The 21,042-nt window shown below is 41.1% G+C and overlaps 1 protein-coding gene across 2 annotated transcripts; it reads left to right on the top strand.

The window, feature by feature from the left end:
- Window positions 1-4,167: 4,167 nt before the first annotated feature.
- On the top strand, window positions 4,168-19,898 carry cyb5r4 (cytochrome b5 reductase 4). Of its 2 annotated transcripts, none has more exons than XM_025911710.1 (15): window positions 4,168-4,572; window positions 5,281-5,434; window positions 9,322-9,422; window positions 10,527-10,611; window positions 10,958-11,039; window positions 11,133-11,190; window positions 11,376-11,469; window positions 13,061-13,093; window positions 13,184-13,306; window positions 13,454-13,594; window positions 14,673-14,819; window positions 15,064-15,214; window positions 18,594-18,680; window positions 19,082-19,243; window positions 19,728-19,898. In XM_025911710.1, exons 1-15 carry the CDS (start codon window positions 4,489-4,491, stop codon window positions 19,780-19,782), a joined length of 1,557 nt encoding a protein of 518 aa, XP_025767495.1. In that variant the 5' UTR covers window positions 4,168-4,488; the 3' UTR covers window positions 19,783-19,898. The 2 variants fall into 2 exon arrangements, with proteins under 2 accessions (XP_025767495.1, XP_019210092.1); XM_019354547.2 differs by lacking the exon at window positions 4,168-4,572 and adding an exon at window positions 4,994-5,075.
- Window positions 19,899-21,042: the final 1,144 nt, after the last annotated feature.

Genomic DNA, 21,042 nt, shown 5'->3' with positions numbered 1-21,042 from the left:
ACTTTCTGCACATCAAGCAAAAATTAAATTATATGCAACAGTCGTTGACTTGAAGAAATTCTTTAACATTTAAACCTATTGTCTGCATAGTCCAGTATATAAAATACAATAATGTTTTGTGTTTACACTCAGTCTTTCAAATAGATGCAAGTAAAACACAGCAGAAAATAAATAAAATCAAAGATTCAGCAGCACTTAAATCTATTGTCACCTGTTTAGCAGGAGTGGGGCGGGTGGAGGTTGGCCTGGCGCCTATATCTCTGCATATTACCCATAACTGCAGTTGGAGTTTGAAACCACGATTCCACATACATGTAATAAATTGTATTGGTCTGAATAGTCATTAAGACTTTGGTTAGACAGATGCATTTATACACGTGTGCACTCAAACAAGAACAGCTGATGTGTTTGGCAAATGCCTCCGACAAGGCTGGAGTGATGACGGCAAGTGTGCAGCACATCAAATAAAATGGTCGCCAAAGTTATTTGTTGATTTACCCACCTCGACCGCATGAGTTACCATGGAAACTCTGTTCTGTGCCATCATGAGCTGACTGGTCAACTGACCCAGGCCAGAACACCGCACATTCAGCCAATCCAACAACCGCGTGCCACTGGGAACTAACTGTCAACAACAGCAAATGGTCCATTCACTGCGAATGTTTACGAGAAGACACCGGCAATAAGGGCTGAACATGCAGAGGAAGAAGCAGATGGACATTAAGGTCTAATGGGCTGTTTCTGGTACGAACCAAGTGTTTTTCATGCTGCCTATCTTCACAGCTGCTCTGCAAAGTCCTGGCACAGATGGCTAGTTGTGAAAGAAGTATCAGGAAACAATTGTCAAGAACAACTGGTAATTTCCTGTTGCTGAGATGTGACAGCTGAGCCTAGATCAGGTACATCCCACTGAACATCAGAAATATACAATCATCATAATCATATATGACCAACTAACAAATCACCATGAGACATGTATCGTGATGACGCCACCTGGAATGATTTTGAACCTTGCAGTAGTCCTTAGCAGTGCTGTGCATTTCGACCTCATGTTTTCTGCTGTCTTAGGCTCAGTGAAATGTGAAGTTTCTCTTTATTCAAATTCAGACACTGGAGTGTTTTTTTAAACTGAACTATAAAAATTTGGCTGTAACAGCCCACTTTTCTTCAAGTCTTTTAGGGTTTTTTCTCTGTTCTGTCTCTCTATGCACTAACTGCCACAAACAACATCTCCTTATTTCTCATTGTCTGTGGCATCATGAGAATCAGCTGCTGAACGTACCTATTGTTTAATCAATTATTAGCCACTGCACACAAACCCTAACAACTCATGTGTTCATTCGTGAAACTTTAATCCTCAGCACAAGGGTCACGTTTCAAACACTACTACATAATTCAGAGCTTAAATATTTTTGGTAAATTAAACTGTATATTTCAATCTTTTCAGACTGTAATAAGCTAAAAATGATTCCTCGCTGATATTTTTAGGTTTCTCAATTCGCACACAGCTTGCATAAATTTTTATTTGTACTTATTCAAACCAACACTACGAAGGTCTCCTTCATTATCTGCATTAGACCAACTTCCTGTTAATTGTTAACCAATATGGCTGGTAGTGCATGTTCTAGACAAGTAGCAGGTACAGGAGGGACCCTATGAGATTTATATGTGGGAGTGATTACAACATTAATTTATAGTGCAGAGTGCTGAAAGATGTATGAACAGAGAGTATACAAATGGATAAAGCAAAAATGAATGGGACTTTCATCCTCACTCAATGATTGCTTAAGTGCATCGCTTTAGTCTGCACACAAACACAAGGCCAAATAATCTTTAAAAATCTTGTCTAGATTTCACACTCTGTCCCTTAATTTCCTCTGTAATGGATCCCTGATTGTCGTGGAGGAACAACCCACCATCCCAAGCCCAACCCAAGCAGTGTGGTGGCCCCCAAGGGCAGGCTGGTGGTCCTTGGCCAGTGTTTGTGAAAGGGCCCCAAGCTGCGTGCACCGTGGCAAATGAGACGCGTGACTCATCAGACCAAACATGGGATTAGCTGGTAATGATCTGGCAAATGGTTTTGAAATTGTAATTATCCGGCCTTCAGCTGTATCTGCTAGGAGGCAGGGACACATAGAAGGACTGACAAAAAAGGAGATAGAAAGGAAAATTATAGTTACTATTTGCTACGTGACATGCACATTAGCAAAAGTCTCATTTAAATATAGTACAGTTGGGACTGACAGAGAATACACACACTTTGCACAAGATTCAAGCAGAGGGAGAACGTAAAGAGAAAGGACTGAAACATGAACATGAAGAGGCAACAAACATGACACTTTCAAATCCTAACACATGTCCACTCCAATCTGACATAACTGAGCTCTAACTCTGAGTTGATATTCCATCCATGCAACAAAATAACATCCACAAAGACTGATGTAACCCATTCAGTCATTACTGCTGACCTCTGCTGCCACCTGCAGGGAGGAACATAGAACAACTTGTAGCGGTGCCCACTAAAGTTCCACGTGCTGGGGTATGAGTTACTGCAAACCAGCACAGCAGCAAAGCAAGAAAAATATAAAATAACACAAGTCCAAGTAAGTAATGAACCAAGAACACATATTATAGTTTTAGACTACATTTTACCAAACAGTTTGAGTTCACTATTCAATAACACACTTCGTGAAGCCTGGCCATCATTAACGTTGCTGCTCTCTACCAACCCTCTCTCCGTGAGTCTTGACTAGGTACATACAGACTTTTATTGTGAAGGTTGGGTACTCTTGTCCATTAATCCTCTTAGCAGATTAGCCTTTGAAAAGCAAACCCTCCAGTTCCCATGATGTCTTTTAGAGTGCACAGTAGTAACATTGAAATGAAGATAAAAACGCTGTGTAACATGCCACATTTCCACAATGCCAGCTGACAACCAGACAGATTCAGAAGAGGAGGAGGAGGAAGATGACGGCGGGAGTGAAGGAGGAAACAGTTCATCTGTTGTCACTTTTTTCAGCAGTTTAATTTCAGGTGTGTTTTCATGTCAGTGTAACTAACCCGACTCTATTCAAGCTAACTTTGAATTGTTGTGAGTTTTTCTGAATGGTGTAATCAGTGCTGTTTTTGATGCAGCTCCTCTTGCTCTGTAGTGACACCCTACCAAAGAGATCACACAGTGTCACCAATGTTTTGCTGATGTTGTTTGTAAATGTCTTAACTGCAGCACCCAGAGGAAACCCTGAGGCCTGTACTACAAGGCAGGGTTTGGGCTTATCTGGGTAACTCTAGAGTTCACTCTGAGCCTTCTGTACTATGAAGCAAGTTCAACATATCCAGAGTATCTTTTCATGACCTGGAAGCACTTCCCCTAACACTGACAGTCAGGATAAGTGGTTGCATGATGCTGGTTATCAGCCTGCTAAGTTAACCTGGGGTTTACTGATACAAGCGTGTTTATATGAAAGAGTTGTGTTGGAAACATCTGGCAAATCGCATTGATTAGTGTACTGGCAGCTGAATTGAAGAATAAACTATAGATTTAGAAAAATACACACATAATACAGAATGAAAGCAACAAAACATAAATAACTGATGAAAGATGAAACTCACTTTACAGTGTTTACAGTTGGAGTAGATTGCTGCCCCTCACTGAGCCTGTTTGGAAGGTTCTTCCTGTTAAAAGGGAGTTTTTCCTTCCCACTATTGCCAACTGTGTGCAGTCTGAATGTTGGGGTTTGTACGATCTTTGTCACACAATATAAACCTGGAGGCAACTCTTGTTGTGATTTGTTATTATAAAAATAAAACTGAGCTGAAATGAATTTATGTAAAAGTATGAACAGCATCAATGAATTTGCACTTCAGGAGCTTCGGTCAATAAGACTGGAAAGAGGCTTTAGCTGATTTGAAGTCTAGAAAGAAGCTAAACAACTGGGCAAGTCCACAAACTTATGACTATCTCAGCTCTAAGACACGGGAGAATCTGGTGGATCATAATCGAGAATTTTCTTAAATTCATATTTTTATCGTAGGAAAACAGAAAGATAATCTGCTCACGTTAAACTTGTTTGGTCGCGAAGCAGCGACGTCGCAAAATGATGACTTCACGTCTTGACTTTGTCGTCAGATTGTGCGACAAATGTAGTCTTATTTATTTACGGAAGCTTAAGCCAGTCGGTAGTTCGCACTTACATCCTGGATAAGGAGAACTACTGAATTTGATTTTTAAATATTTCTTTCAACTCGCAAACATTAACTTCAGTCGAAATCTCACTCTTTAGATTTACCTCTAAAGTACGTTGACCTGTTAGCCTAGCTTAGCCTAGCAACACTACTCGGCTGAGATGTGTCATGAGAAGCAGGGAGCTAGCACCGCCGACACCATGACAGCACTATGATATCTGTGTTTGTGTGTGACTGTGTTAAACTGCCGCTGGTTAAACAGGGTTTGTACGAAAGTGGGGCTGCTTCCGGACCGTTCACAACATGTTAAACGTCCCGACCCAGTCCTTTCCGGCACCGAGCTCCCAGCAGCGGGTCTCTCCGTCCGGCCAGTCCGGGAGGAACAAGGTAACTCACTTTCTGGATCCCCCAAACACCCGTGAAACCCGCACACGCCCGTTACATACTTTATTGTGTTGATGCGCTTTCTCCCTTCTTTACTTTTGTAACCATTTATTTATTATCCTCCAAAATATTTATTGCGCAATTGACTTTTTTACATTTCTCTTTATTATTCTAATAAATCAAAGCTTCTGTTCTGGCAAATAACTCAGTGAGTTCAACTTGGCACATAAAATAAGCTCACAGTGGGAATAACCGAGTAATCTGGAGACAACTGTGTCGTCGTTTCCGCTCATGAAAACAACTGAACACTTTTTGCCACATATAAATCAAGATTTCACGTTGTTCTCTGAAAATGTCGAATCCAACAACGAGTTCATACCTAATTTATTCAAAATGAAAATGTTTTTTGTTTGTTGTTTTTTCAGTGGCGGAAGCAAATATTCTGCTATATAAGTAAACGTAAAATAATGTCAGAGCTTGCTTCGTGGGGATGCATCAGGTGTCGTGTACGTGAAGTAACATGGCTGGTTGCTAGTATGGCCAGTTTATGATTTATGTTTTGCATTAGAGAGTGGTATTTATTTGTTTAGAGTTTTGAATGTCACACCATTAACATCTGGCATATTAGCAAAATTGAGTTTCCACAATGCTCCAGAGAGCTCTGCTGTCTAAAATTTGTTCCTAACGTTTTTCATGACTCTGCTCTTAAAGGTGGCACTGAAGCCGGGCCACAGTCTCATGGACTGGATTCGGTTTGCCAAGAGTGGAAAAGATCTTACTGGACTCAGGGGGCGCCTCATTGAAGTTACTGAGGAAGAACTGCGGAAACACAACAGGAGAGAGGACTGCTGGACCTGTATACGAGGTGAGTCTGCAGGGGCCTTTATTCTTGGAGAAAACTTAATGGCACTTCTCTTTGTGAAGTTTGTCCTTTTGATAAGGCCATCTATGTTGACAGGCTCATGACACAATGTGGAGTTTGTGTCAATTTTAGCACTTTTAATTTGTCATTTTTCTGTGGTTTCCCCTGGTAACTGTTAAAAACCGTTTCCCTTCATGGATTGGTAAAGTTGCAGAGTGTAATGTGTAATAGATTTTGCTCAGTTTTCAAAATTCAACGAACACCATGAACCACAAAGTGCATCTAAGGAAAACAAAATACTAAATGGTGTCGGCTTTATTGAGTTTACTTCAGTGAGCACGTCCTTCTGATTTACCTACAGCAGAATTTTATTCACTGACAATAATACTGTTTGCTTTGACCTTACAGGCCCGCTAACACATATAACATAACCCATATTAGTGTCAGTCTCATGTGTCCTCACAGATGATCGACCATGTCACTGTTATACCGCTGGTTTGAAGCAGGGCTGGGCGATATGAGGAAAGTCTAATATCACGATGTTTTTGGCTGCATCACGATACACGATATATATCACAATATGTCTGAATAACCTCCAAAAACAAATGTGATTCTCAACCATACAAGGCCCAACATTGCACAGCTGTACTCATTCAAATCCACCGTTCAGTATGTTTTTCTACTTTGAATACAAAAAATCTGAATGAATTGAAATGTTTTATTTTAACCCTTTTGTTGTCCTTGGGACATTTTTGTCCTCTAAAGAAATCTTTTGTTCTCAAAAATGTGTTTTTTATTCATCAAATGGTCTGAAAATAACAGAAGTTATTCAGTACTATGCTGTGCATGACTGGAATAAGTTTTAAGTAATTTGAGTTATGGGATTTTTATTGGATTTTATAACATCTGCTGTCCTTGGGGACAAAAATGTCCCCAAAGTACAAAGTGTTGCAAAAGGCCGTATTTTCACACCATACTGCTTTCAAACATCTTTGATCTTGGATCACTGATGTGTGGGGTCAAACAAAGGTCATAACAACAACAACAACAACAACAGGCAGCACAATGAGGAGAAAGGTGCTCTACATTCAATTCAGTTGTATTTATACAGCCCCAAATCACAACAACAGTTGCATCAAGGTGCTTCATATTGTAAGGTAGACCCTACAATAATACATACACACAAAATATGCTCACAAGCCTCCACTGCACTGGAGGCTTGTGAGCATCCTTTTTTTTTTTTACCATGTTGTGCAAAGCAATGACCAGTAGAACAAAGCACATATTGTCCTCTAGTATAATGAGGAGGAAGAGTCAATGTTCAGGAAGATCCAGGGTTAGAAGATATAGAAAATATTGCCAACATTTAGAGCACATGCTACCCTCTCTCTGAAAAAGCACATCACCCACCTGCAGAAGTGGAAGAAGGCTATGAAGTGAAGGAAAGTGATGAAGAATCTGAACTATGTTCAAGTAGGTTCTCAGGCATCCAGGACATGGTAGTCTGAGGAGCTTGCCCAAGGACACCTTGGTAAGAACTCCGGACTAGAGCACACAGAGAGTGAACCAACAACCATCCAATTAGCAGATGACCTGCTCTACAGCCAACTCAGTGACAAACAAGGAGGGTGAGGAAGAAAAATGGATCGAATGCAGCTGTAGGCATATGTGGGAATGTTGATTCTTACTGCCGTGCATCCAGTAGAGTCGCTACGGCCAGTTTATGACATCCTGAGTCTGGTAGGGAAGTTTTCATGCTGACACAAGATTAATCATAGATGATTATCATTTCATGATAAAGACACAATAGATGATCGTCGTTCATGACAGAAACGTGCTCCCATTGTAATATAAGATGTAAGATGCAGGTACTGATGTGACTGTGTATGAGCGCCTAGTCCCCTTCAGAGGACTCTGTCCCCTCCAACAGAACATCCCAGGTAAACCGGGAACTATGAGATAAAAACATGGACAGTATGTGATGCCAGGTCCAGCTGTACATGGAACATGCTAGTGTACGATGGCAAACCGCCTGGCCTGCAGTCAGGACATGCGAGTTGCCCCTAACATTGCAGAAGGTTTCCTGTAACAACTTGTTTACTGTATATGACCCTTGGCCTGCAACTGCAGAAAAGAAAGCTGTCCATGATGGGACCAGTACAGAGGAATAAACCTGAGCTTCCTCCTGCACTTGTGTCAAATATGGACATGCTTTTGTCCTTATGAAAGTTTGCCTTCACCGGTGTCCTACCAGTGTGTCAGGTAATGAGTTGGAATAAAGTTGAATAAAACCTTGAAACACAGAGATGGATGATATTTTATACTTATTGCTTTATAAACAGTCAAAGCAGACGGGGTCATTTTTGAGCCCAAAGGACAACAGATGTGATTATTCGCTGCCAGTAAAAAACTTGAAGTAGTTTAAAAACAGCTTCCTAAATTAACTTTGACATAAACTCGTCTGTGATCATCTGTTAAAGCAACCAACTCTGGCTGTGAAACGATAATCACAATAACTGATCATTTAATTTATTCTTTACCCGAAAACAAAGAAACATTTTGTATAAATGAGGTTTTATCAGACATACATTTGAAATGGAATAAAGAAATAGTGTCAAAATGTTTGAATTAAGTTTTAATTAGAAGTGGGGAAAAAATCCACTTCATATTAATTAAGTATCAATCAAACCAGATGAGGACATTTTTGTCCCCTGAGGACCACAAGTGTGACTATGTGCTGCCATTTAAAAATTTTAAATGCTTCAAAAAAACATTCTCACTAAAAATCAGCATACAGCACTCTGTGGTTAGTCAAATACTCAAAATAATCTAAACATTTTATTTTCACTCAAAAACACAGTGTACTTTATGTAAACAAGGTCTGGTGGCCCAAAAATGTAAAATGTTGGGTAAATTTTGTGTTAATGTGTTGGTCTTAAGTAAAACTAAGCTGTAACACTGAATTGATTGGCAATTTATACTTTTAAAAACACTCAAATGAAATGGGATCCCGTGAGGACCACAGGTGTGTGGAAATCGGGAGGACATTATGAGGGTTAACCACAGAGGTTTTTCACAGTGACGATACTGTTTCCAACACTGATATTTAACAAAAGATCACGGCAACAGAAAAGGACATCGAGCAATATTTCATCAGACAAAACAACTGAAATTAAAAAGGTGCCCCTTTGTGCTTAAACAAAAACTGTCTAAACAAAAGTGTAGACAGCGACTACAAAAACCATCGACTGGTGAAATCCAACCGACAGCGAGTCTCATTCCCTCACTCGTCTCAAACTCCCGCCGTCACCATGTTTTTCCCGATGTTGTAGTAAATAAACACGCATGCTGAGTGCAGTGTGTCAGGTTGGGAGGGGGGAATTAGTGATGCATTTGCAGTGTGTGGGAGAAAAAAAACTCAGTGAATTACATGCAGACGGCTTAATATTGCCATGGCAACGTATACTCAATGGTTACAATAAAGCCATTTATGCATCGCACGTGGAAAAACTCGCGATACATCAAGTATATTCGATAAATATGGCCCAGCCCTAGTTTGAAGCTCGGTTTCATTTAAGGTAAAGCAGACGTGCTGCAGCCTTTGAGGACGAGGTCTGCACAGCTCTGTGTGGAGCCCAGTCAGACTCTGCTGCTTCTTGGTTAGAGATCGCTAACACAGCCGATTTCTCAGCAGTGTGTGCATGCTCACGATGTGGGACCTTTACTGGGTTTTCTGCTGTGGTGTATTTTGTGTAATTTTAAAAATGTAATTAATTAAAAATATGATAATATTGAATAATCGTTTCATACTCCTGTTTTTATCTGTTTCTGTCTGCAGAGGACAAACAGAACTTAATACACATAAAACTTTGTGTGGATGTTTTTGACAGGTATGGTGTATAACGTGAGCGCCTACATGGACTACCACCCTGGTGGAGAAGAGGAGCTGATGAAGGCAGCAGGAGTAGATGGAACTGAACTCTTTGACCAGGTATGGAAGAAAAAAGTAAATGCAGTATATTGTATAGGGAGTAAAGTGACAGTAAAATACGTTTTTCCATGTTTGTCATTGACATTTTTTCAGGATTAAGATACAGTAAAAAGTCTGGAATGCATCTGCAGATTTATGATAAGTGGTAAACGTTTAATTGGTTTACCAGTGTGCACACGAAGCGACTGTAGGCTCATTTTTCTATCAAGCATCACTGGAATCCACCAATAAATCAGTTACAGAGTCGACTTCACATGTCCACTCTTTATTCTAGTCAGGATTTGTTTGTTTAGTCATGCCGATGTGTTCAGTTTAGATTTTGGCGTCAGACTGTGACATAGTTCTTTATCAGTCTCACAGTCAATTAAAACTACTCTCCTGTTGGCTTTATGTGTGAAAGTGGGGCCTTGTTAACGGGCAAAGCTGAGCAGAGGTGAAAATAACTCTGGCAAGACTTCAGCAGGACTTTTGTTTGCAGTATGATATAGATTTGTAAGCTCAAAGCTTCAATTCAGCTTTATTTATACAGCGCCAAATCACAACAACAGTCGCCTCAAGGGGCTTTATATTGTAAGGTAGACCCTACATCAGGGGTGTCAAACTCAAATACACAGTGGGCCAAAATTCAAAACTGGAACAAAGTCGCGGGCTAACGTTAATATTTATTGAAAAAAAAAATCTTCCTCCAGATATAAGAATGAATCTTTTCTTATGGACTCAAACAAGTTTTGCTGAAAAATTGAATATGGAACAAGCAAAGCTTAATACTAAACAATACATATATTAGCTGTATAATACCAGTAGGCCAGCTCTAATAGTAATTTGGTATGGCCTCGCGGGCCAAATGCAATAAGGCTGCGGGCCAAATTTGGCCCGTGGGCCAGAGTTTGACACCTATGCCCTACATTGATAAATACAGAGAAAACCCCAACAGTCATATGACCCTCTATGAGCAAGCACTTTGGTGACAGTGGGAAGGAAAAACTCCCTTTTAACAGGAAGAAACCTCCAGCAGAACCAGGCTCAGGGAGGGGCGGGGCCATCTGCTGCGACCGGTTGGGGTGAGACTGACTTGGATGAGTGTATATGTCTGTTTGTGAGCAGGTCCATCGCTGGGTCAACTATGAGTCTATGCTGAAAGAGTGCCTGGTGGGCAGGATGAGCACCAAGGCCGCCACAGCTGTTAGAGGTACACACAGTGACTTACATCCGTCTACACTCTCTGCAGAAAAACACAACCTTTAACTAAGTCTATGAAGCTGTTACACTTTTTGTCCTGGGGGGGGGGCTTTTCACAAGTATACATGTAGAAACTGCTGTGACTCTACATCCTGGTGCTGCCATAGTTGTGTTTAAAAAAATAAACATGTATGCAGCTGTGACCAGTTTATTGGCACATCTGTAATAAATGCACATAAATATAAATGAGCTCAGAGAATCGAGTCATGCCGTGAATGTTCATGTTTAGTATGATGTGTTGTTATTCCAACTGAAAGTTTTTGCTGCATCAAACATGGTTTTGTCTGTTGCCATAGCAATCATCCCTCCCCCACCTGTGACTGGCCTCGCTTCACCGACTTCAGTGGCTCCCCTTCCAGACAAAGACTCTCGCCCTCGGTATGAAGGACAATAAACACCTAAAGAACACATCTGATACATCTAAGGAAGCTCTCAAGTGACAATATCATCTTCTTCCTGTTGCTGCTGCAGGTACGATTGGTTCCAGACTGATGGGACTGTTCATCTGGTTGTTTATACCAGAAGAAAGGTAATCGCTCCACCTGTGATGTGCTGTAAGATGGAGCTCTTCACATGCCCCCCCCTCTACACTGTGTGCATCCAGGCCCTGACTGTTATTGAGCTTCACTTGTGTCCTGTGTTGCTTTCATTCCTCTAACCAGTACAACCAGTACCAGCTGTGCACACAGTAACTGTACCATCTGTATGTGTCAGATACCCAGCTCAGGCTGTACCACTGTCGATCTAAAGGCAGGTGTTCTTCGACTGGAGGTGCTGCTGGGGAAAATGTCCTACATGATTCATTTACGTGAGTATTTTATTGCGGTGTTGCATCGATCCTACGCAGCATACTACGCTGTATTGTTGCAGCAGTCTTTCACTCTACATTGTTAAATAAAATAGAAACAGATTAATAATGAAAGCCCAACTCTTAGCTGTATTCGTCCAATCTGGTAAACGCAGAAACATTTTTATTGCAACTGTTGTTATCATCTGCCTGTCACTCATAGCAGACTTTGTGTAAGGAGATAGTGTGGCACTAAGCTAAGAGGCCTTAAAGAGAGCTCCTGGGCTGGAAGTTTGATACACTACTTAAAAAACGTACCGTCTGTTTTTTTTACCCCTCAGCTGTAAAAGGCTCCTGGGGTCATCAACGTGGCCCTGCTGCGAGGGCGGGCAGCACAGGTGTATCTATGAAAAGTAAACTACAATAACTCAGAGTTTTCTGATCACATGAGACAAACACTGAGCTACACTGACGAGAGCGGGAGCAGCAGTGCTTCATACAGCATACCTCATTCACCCATTCAAGCACCTTTTTTCTGTGCTTAAGTTCTTTCTATCTAACATTGATACGCATTCGTACTCTGATGGGCACATCGGTAGATCAGCTGATGACCCACTCTCCCTCCTGAGCTTATTGCCACCCCAAGAACAGCCTATCAGCTGTCAAGCATGGTGGTGGTAGCATCGTGCTGTGGGGCTGCTTTGCTGCCAGTGGTCCTGGTGCATAAAAAGGGTGACCTCTGAACTCTTCAACTTGACCTCACACCAGCAGCTAAACAGTTAAAACACCACAGGACAGTGATCCCAGACCGCACAGCTGTTGTTTTGGATAAAGCAGGTTAACATTAACCTTCCCAAAGCCCCGAGCTGAACTGTATAGATATGTGTAAAACTGACCAATTTAAACGAACTGTTCGAGGTGCAACATACCGAGACACATTTAATCAAGTATTAGTTGGGATGTATGTACAGCATTTAAGCCTGTATGTATCTGTTTGACTTTGATGAGAGAAAATACAAAATGGATTTAAATTTGTGTGCTCAATTCTTGTTTTTTATCATTCCACTTTGGGAAAAGAGCTGTTCCAAGAAATCATTAAAAGCCCAAAGTGAGCCTGAGTTTCGTGTCCATGATGTGTAAACGTTTGACCACAGCTATACAAGAGCTTTCACCCAAGCATTCCTCAGTCATGGAAGTAATACAGAGATATTTGTTAGCTCCCACATGTGTTATAGCTGTCTCTCTATTCTCTTCACCCCTCACAAGTCACAGCAGATGGTTCTCTTTCTGCTGTCATTAAGCATTTCATCATAGCAGACGATCTGAAAGCTGGGGTTGTAGTCTTGGTCTTTGCTTAACTTTATAAAGGTGTGAATCGGTGGTATCCAGATAGCTAAAATCAGATTATGGTTTGATTTGGTGCCAGAAGTACTTGAATTTCTAATGAGATTTTTAAGTGCTGTTACTTCTGGAAGCCCCAGTTTTTCTCCTGTGGAGATTGCTCTTGTTCCTCCAGCTTTTAGCATAGCTTCTGTCAACACAGCCCTAATGTGAGTTTCAAGCTTATGAATAAATGATTTTGTTTGTAAAATCGACTGTCGTGCTTTTGCAGGTCTCTCTGATGAAGTTGAGGAAAATGTTGCAGGTGAACAACATCTTTGAAAACAGATTCTGTAAAATGTATATTCACTGTCTTGCTCTTGTCCTTAAGTTGGTAAGTTGTTATCATCTACAGTTCACACTGCTTTCTCCGTGGGAAAGATCCAGGTTAGCATACGCAAAGGTACTCACGGAAAATGGGCGAGCCTCGGTCAACCTCTGGAGTCCCATAATACGTTTGTACGCCAAAAGGACCGAGGTGGGTTCCAACAACATCACAGATGTGCCTGTGTAGCCTGTTCACATCGTCACTGGATTACATCGTTCCACTCGCTTCCTGCATGCTGTGTGCTCAGATAAAAAGAAAGATACATAGGAGACCACATTGCTGTTCTCTGTTTTACAGCTCTCTTCTATCGGGATTGTGTGTTGGTGTCTAAGACTGAGGTGAACCACAACACTTACCTATTCAGACTGCAGCTCCCTGCTGGGACTGTCATGCATGTGCCAGTCGGGAAACACGTCTATCTGAAAGCGCTCATCCAAGGTGAGCAGTCGTACAAGCAGCTGGTGAAACGTGTATAAGCTCCAGTTTAGAGGAAGCTTAAAACACCTGTGGAAAGCAGGTGTGGTAAGCCTGCTGAAAATAGAGCAGTGTTAGAAAGTTTATATTGTGTGTCAGAGAGGATGTTTCATTATCATCTACAACCATGAAGTATACAGTTCATACAGTGTTACAGAGTATTCACATCCTTGTTGTTAATGTGTCTTAAAACAGTTGCATTCAGTTTGCAGGCGTCCTGTTCAGAATAATGTGCTGCCCTCTTTCATCAGTGGGACAAACTGGTCCCCAGTGCTACAGCCTGTGTGCGTTTGCTAACCTCCAAATAAAATCAGCAGTCTCTAATTATTGTGCTCGTTTCATTTTGATGTGGAGAGGACGGAAACTCGAAATCAGAAAAACACATTACATAAAAGTTGTAAAGTGATTTTCATGTCATTGAGTAAAATAAGTATTTGAACCACATGGAAAACATGACCTTGCACTTGGTGGAGAGCCCCTTGTTGGCAAGCACAACAGTAGATGGTCACCAGGTTTGTACACATCTCGGGGTTTGTACTCTTCCACTCCCGAGTGCAAGTCTGCAGTCCTGATGTCCTTTGACAGCTCTTTGGTTGTTACTTCATGAGTATCTGACTAATTGGTTCATTATAATGTAGCGCACAGCCTTTGTGTGGGAGACAGAGTTGTGGCTAGGTTGTAGGGGATCACTACTTATTTTACTCAGTGACCTGCAAATGTGTGTAATTCAATTCATATGTGATTTCTAACTTTTATGTAATGATTTTTTACATCACTGTGCATTTTTGTGGCAACTATTTCCATCAGTCTTATTCTAAGCCTTACTATAGTTAAAAATGAGCACAGCTAGATAAGTGATGACAGGTCAGTTAGTAAAATGCTGATATTAGTTTGATACAAACTGATTCAGCATATTTTTATTATTTCAATAGCAGCGAATCAAAGACAGAAACAGCTCTGACCTTGGACTGTTTCTGAGAGTGTGACATCACCGAGACGGCCCCAGCTGTAAATCTTACTGCTGTTTGTCATCTACATGCAGACGTGGAGGTAGTGAGGCCGTACACTCCAGTGGAGCAAATATTTCCAGCAGCTTCTAAGAACTGGTCACAGGAATCAGACCTCTACCTCATGATCAAAGTCTACCCTGGTGGAGTGTTCACCCCACACCTCAGCAGCCTGAGTGTCGGTGAGTCACATTCAGGGAGCACCTCCCAGCGTGGCTGGGAACATGGATGAGGTCCAGTGACTTCTCTCTGCTTAACCTGTAACAAACAAAAGTACAATGAAAAAACCAATGTGTGCATTTCCACATGTGGCACAATAACACGACCAGCTCGCCATCTAACAGTAAATAATGTTTTTAATTTTGATTTGATGAAGGTGTTTAATCTGTGTAAAATGTTGTAATAATGACGCGTTTACTCTTCTAGGTGACCGTGTGGCTGTAAGTAGTCCAGAAGGCACCTTCAGTCTCCGCCCTCTTCGTGATGTTACAAACCTTTACTTAATAGCTGCAGGCACAGGCTTCACGCCCATGGCTCGTCTTATCCGTGCGGCCCTCGAAGACATCGAAACCATCGGGTAGGAGCAAACTTTCAGAAGCATCGCTTATAAGTGACACCTTTGTATTCAGTGCTGATCAGTAAGTGCATTCATTTATATAAATAAATGTACTTGGAGCAACCATCTGGTTGTTGGTCACCTCCCCGAACTGTATCAGGAGTCTCCAGGGGTCCGTTCTTCGTACCTCGCTAAGTAAGTTAGCCGGATTTGAATGTTGACGATTTTGCGTGATCTTGGATCGTTCGGTTCTCCGAAGCTCATCTGGGACTTGCTGTCATAGCAACAGATCCGTAAGAGTAAGCCTGCTCGGGAGCAGGTTTACTTTATGTAAACAGGATTAGATCGCGGCCACTCAGGTATGTCCGCTGCAGTTATATGAAAGCAAGAGCGATATGTCGCCACTGTTTTACCATAAATAAATATTATCAATGTAACTAAAGATAATGCAGCATTTGATTCTTTTATTGATGTCATACAGATACATACAGGTCATTTCCGAAAAAAAGGGAAATGTACTATTAATCATTCTATTACATGTAGTAGATCATGTCAGATGTAATTCATATTTTAGAGTAGTAATAGTAAATTACTACGTGCAATCAAGATGAGAGACCACGGCTATAAAAGCGAAGGTGGATTTGGGAAGTCTGTCGCAGCCATGTCCTGTCCGTTTGTACGCGAGCAAGGAAGGTGCAAGATTGATAAGGAGAGTTTACAGAATTTAGCGGATATTGTGGGATAGACAGGATCCTTTAGCTCAGCGCGACGGTGTGCTCATAGAGAGATATCGATTCTCCCGTGAGGGTATTATTTACTTTCTTCCTCCCCCTTTCTCTCTCTCTCTCTCTCTCTCCATATATGTATGTATATATATATATATATATATACTTACTGTACTGTATATACTTACTCCCGACTTACTGTGCATGCTTCAGTCACCCCTTGCATGGGAACAGGTAAAAGTGATGGAGTGTTATTCAAACTACACACATAAAAACCCACAATGTCAATAAATGTCACAGTACAAAAAGGGGTGTGACGAGGGGGTGCAGGACCACCACCTGTCTTTATTTGCTCTGCCCTTTTCTTGGTTGCTGTTATAAACAAACAAACAGATTATTCCAGGGTCTCTTGTCATAGACTAAAAGCAATATAAGTGATAAATATTACCATTCTGTGGAATATTCTTATATTTCACTTTTACTTTTTCCCATGTTCTAGTGGGTCCTGTTGTGGCTCTAATGTGAAAGAGGATATGATGTAATATAATATACTGTGGTATAATATAATATCACATGATATAATGTAATATCACGGATCACTTACGAGTTTAATTTGTCAGCAACTTTCTGCCAGCCCTCTCTCCTTGCTTTTCCAGCCTTTGCAGTGTTCCCCTGCGTTTTAATTAAACTCTGAAACTCCTGAAATCCCTCAATCAAGAGTTCTTGCTCTGCTGCCGTGAGATACTGCGCGCGCTCCTTCGACATCTTCGCCGACCAATCACAGGGTTGCCGATCAATGTTTCTACTATCGATGCGTAGCCCCTTTTAAGCCACCCAGTGATCTCAGATTACTTCAGCCAGCTGTACTAATCGTCAACAACAGGTGTGTTCGGAGAACCGGATTAGCGAGCTCAAAGTTAGCGCGATGATTTGATCTTGGATGTAGTAAGCGAGGTACGAAGAACAGGCCCCAGGGCATGAGAAGCAAACAAACAACAAGAGAAGCAAACAAACAACAAGAGAAGCAAACAAACAACAAGAGAAGCAAACAAACAAGAGAAACAAACAACAAGAGAAGCAAACAAACAACAAGAGAAGCAAACAAACAACAAGAGAAACAAACAAACAAGAGAAACAAACAACAAGAGAAACAAACAAACAAGAGAAGCAAACAAACAAACAAGAGAAACAAACAAACAAGAGAAACAAACAAACAAGAGAAGCAAACAAACAAGAGAAGCAAACAAACAACAAGAGAAACAAACAAACAAGAGAAACAAACAACAAGAGAAGCAAACAAACAAGAGAAGCAAACAAACAAGAGAAACAAACAACAAGAGAAACAAACAAGAGAAACAAACAACAAGAGAAGCAAACAAACAACAAGAGAAGCAAACAAACAACAAGAGAAACAAACAAGCAACAAGAGAAGCAAACAAACAAACAACGAGAAACAAACAACAAGAGAAGCAAACAAACAACAAAAGAAGCAAACAAACAACAAGAGAAAGAAACAAGCAACAAGAGAAGGAAACAAACAAGCAACAAGAGAAGGAAACAAACAAGCAACAAGAGAAGGAAACAAACATGCAAACAAAAAAGATGACTTGCAAAGACATTACATTCATTGCATGCTGTGGGTCAAATGTTTGTGCGTACTGGAGAGATATTTCCCTTCTTTGTTGTGATCAGTTTTGGGTTTCATTACTCAAAAAAGTTACTTATTGGTCACTTTTCTTAAATAAAATGCAGTACGTTACCTTCCAGGAATTTGTTTCACTACTTTTTACACCGTTTTTGCATTTTTCCAAAAAACACACTGAAACACACTGTCTGATAATCACCATTTAAACACATAAAGCTACAGCCCCACACACCAACACTGATCTCTGTCCTAATGAGGACACACGTCATCTTTCTCTTAGTACTTAGGTGTGACCACAAAGCAAAGATGAAAGTGGTTGCCATGGTGATTGTACTGTAGAAATGGAGGCTGACTGCTCATCAGTGCTCATGTTAACTGTTGAAACTTAGAGTGTGTCTGCTGGGCCGGGGTCGCCATTCACTCAGCTTTAACGTCGCTGGGTTTTTGGCTAGATTAGCATTAGCATGTTTGCAAAGCTCTAAAGTTGCATTAGCAGCTGGATGCAGTTTGCACTTCACCATCGCACTCCTTTTATAGAAATAAAAGTCATGTCCATCCACTCTGAAAACTGTGGCACTATGAAGTGCAAGGGGAACTGTGGGATGGATAGGCAAGCAAACTAACAAGGAATTAGACTTCTGGGAACCGGTTCTTGATTCCCATCCCTGCTTTGGAGTGCTTGAAGGATCTGGTTAGCTGTGCAACAGCTTTAGTATCTCACACCCACTCACCATCTTTGATTAATTCTTGCAAATCCAACAAAACAACAAATACGTTTGCACAAACTTTATCATTTTATATGCGAAAACAAAAGTGTTTGGCTGCAACATCTGTCTGTCATGTGTGGGTGGTTGATTATATTTTGTTTGAGGATCTGACACTGTGTTCTTACATGCCCTGTGTGCACTGTAACCTCTGGTGTTTTACCAGTGAACTCCCTGTGCTCTTGACATTAGTTTGAGAAAACAGTTGTAGTGTTTTTCAGTTGGCTGCTTGCTTTATAACCTACAACATGTTTGTGTGTCTCCAGAAACACAAAGCTGCTCTTTTTTAACCGACGAGAAGAGGACATTCTTTGGCGCTTTGAACTGGATGAACTGGCTGCTAATAACGACAGGTATAGGAGCTGTGCACCTGGGGAGTGCCTGACACTGTTGGACGTGTTAACAACAAGCCTCTAAGGTGGTGTATGTGAACAAACGGCAGGGTGGACTCATTGGTAGAAAAGAACCCAAGGTCTAAGAAAGAAAAAGAAAATACAGAGAAAGAGAGATGATGAGGAGAGGAGTAGTAACCAGTTTAGGCCAGTGGATTTTTGCATCCTGTTAAATGTCTATGTCATAAATATGTTATGGCCAATTTAGATAGCTGGTTCAATATTTGTTTTAGCCTTTGGAGCTTCAATAAGCCGGCGTGTCAGAAAAATACCTCTTCTCAATTGAAATGAATGGCTGTGGAGATATGTTTACATGTAAAATGGCTCTCGTGTCTCGTCTTCAGTTTGTTGCTGTGTGTTAGGTTTCAGGTGGAGCATGTCCTCTCTGAGCCCAGTGAACGCTGGACCGGCTGGAAGGGTCAGGTGAACGAGCCCATACTTGCTGAGATGCTTTCCAAGCCTGATGGGTCCAAATCCTACGTGTGTGTCTGTGGCCCTGCAGCCTTTACAGAGCTAACACTCGGGTAGGTAACACAACTGTACTGCTGCTCTGACAAAGTGTTTTATTTAAAAGCTGTCCTCACGGAGATCTATGTTCTGTTAGGTTTGACTGACTGCACTGTTTCACTTGGTGTGCAATCACAGGATTTAAGAGCGCCAATACAGTCATGTGATACGTCCTAGAAATATAATTGAAACAGGCAGTGAGCATGTTCACATAGACTCTGGCAAAGTCTCAGATTTTTATATGATCATTAAATAATAAATGTGTTATAAATTCAAAGGCCAAACTGCCTCAGCTCCTCGCTCTATTTTTCTTTTCTTTTTTTTCCCAAGGACTTGATGTAATTAATGGCACATATTTTTCCACCTTTTTTAAGATCTGAAATCTTTGTAAAACATTCAGCTGCACGGGCCTAACAACACCAGACTGAGAACATTTTCCATGTGTAGCGTGAACTGACTCAGCTTTGTGTTGACCTCCTTTCCTGTGTGCTCTTCTTTTAGGTTGTTGAAGCATCAGGGCTTCAGTGAGCAGGAGCTCCACGCCTTCCAGGGTTGACATGAAGGGAACATTGTGTTTCTATGCATCAAGGACTTGATGATGCTGATATGTTTGAGGTGCTCTGAGGAACATCATATAAATAAATAGAAATATCACTGGTACTGTTTCAGATACAGTGGCTCCAGAAAGTATTCATTCAGCATTTGTCATGATCCAGCCTTATTCCAAAATACATTCAGTTCATTTTTCACTTTAAAATTCTACACGTGATACACCATGATAGCAAAGTGAAAAACATTTGCTTATATATATATATATGTACATATATATATACACACACACACATGCACATGCATGTTTGTGTGCGTGCGTATATATATATATATATATATATATATATATATATATATATATATATATACGCACACAAACATGCATGTGCGTGTGTGTGTACATGGCCTTAATGCCTACTCCAGCTCATTTAGCTTAAAGCTGCTCTTAACCTCGTCAGTGAGGTAACCTGCGCTCACTAGGCATATTTCTATTTTTATTGTGTAATTCCTGCTCACCTGAATGCTTTGAGGAGTGAGCAGCCAGTGACACCTCAACCTGAGTCCAACCTGCTGATTTTTATAAACACCCTGCACCTTCAGTTCTGCCTTGACAGAACCTCATTACCTGCCTCTAGTTTTTAATTCAGTTTTATTTATAAAGTGTTAAAATCACAACAGCAATCCCTGCGAAGTCCTTTATATTGTAAGGTAAAGACCTGCAATAATACAGAGTTCACATTGCAGGATGTTATGCCACACAGCTACGAGGGTAAAGGAAACCACACATAGAGACCGAGACCTGTGGAAATCTGTGACTCCTTCTCCCGAGGGTAGAAGGTTACTAACAATGAAATGTCCCAGAAGTATCTCCGCGTGCTAAAGAAAAGTGTTGCAACAGAAGGAGATTTTTCCAATTATCAAAAAGAAAACTCTAATAAACGCCAAGTGCTTCCTAGCATGGTATGGTGGCACCACCACCTGGTCATGGTGCCAGTAAAGCAGCCTTTTTCTGGGGCTTTAAAAACGTTGCTCAGGGTAAATTCAAAGGTTTGCTTTTAATCATATTAAACTCATTGCTACATAATACAGGCCTCGGCAGTGCCTACCTGTGGCTGTAGCTCAAGTGGTAGAGCGGGTCACCTACTAACCAGAAGGTTATTGGTTTGATCCCAGTCTACATGCCATCATGCCCATATCCTTGGGCATGATACTAATCCCAGGTTGCTCTTCAATGCATCCATCGGGGTGTGAATGGTAGGTAGCA

Source organism: Oreochromis niloticus, linkage group LG11 (assembly GCF_001858045.2).
Source record: "Oreochromis niloticus isolate F11D_XX linkage group LG11, O_niloticus_UMD_NMBU, whole genome shotgun sequence".
Lineage (NCBI taxonomy): Eukaryota > Metazoa > Chordata > Actinopteri > Cichliformes > Cichlidae > Oreochromis > Oreochromis niloticus.
The sequence above is the reverse complement of the archived record's forward strand: the minus strand, read 5'-3'. Positions and strand labels throughout refer to the sequence as shown.

What these genes read in the sequence shown, in the direction of transcription:
- cyb5r4 (XM_025911710.1), top strand. Translation starts at nt 4,489, where the DNA reads ATGTTAAACGTCCCGACCCAGTCCTTTCCGGCACCGAGCTCCCAGCAG. An exon ending in GCCAGTCCGGGAGGAACAAG is followed by an intron (nt 4,573 to 5,280) that starts GTAACTCACTTT and finishes CTGCTCTTAAAG; the next exon opens with GTGGCACTGAAGCCGGGCCA. An exon ending in TGTACGCCAAAAGGACCGAG is followed by an intron (nt 13,307 to 13,453) that starts GTGGGTTCCAAC and finishes TCTGTTTTACAG; the next exon opens with CTCTCTTCTATCGGGATTGT.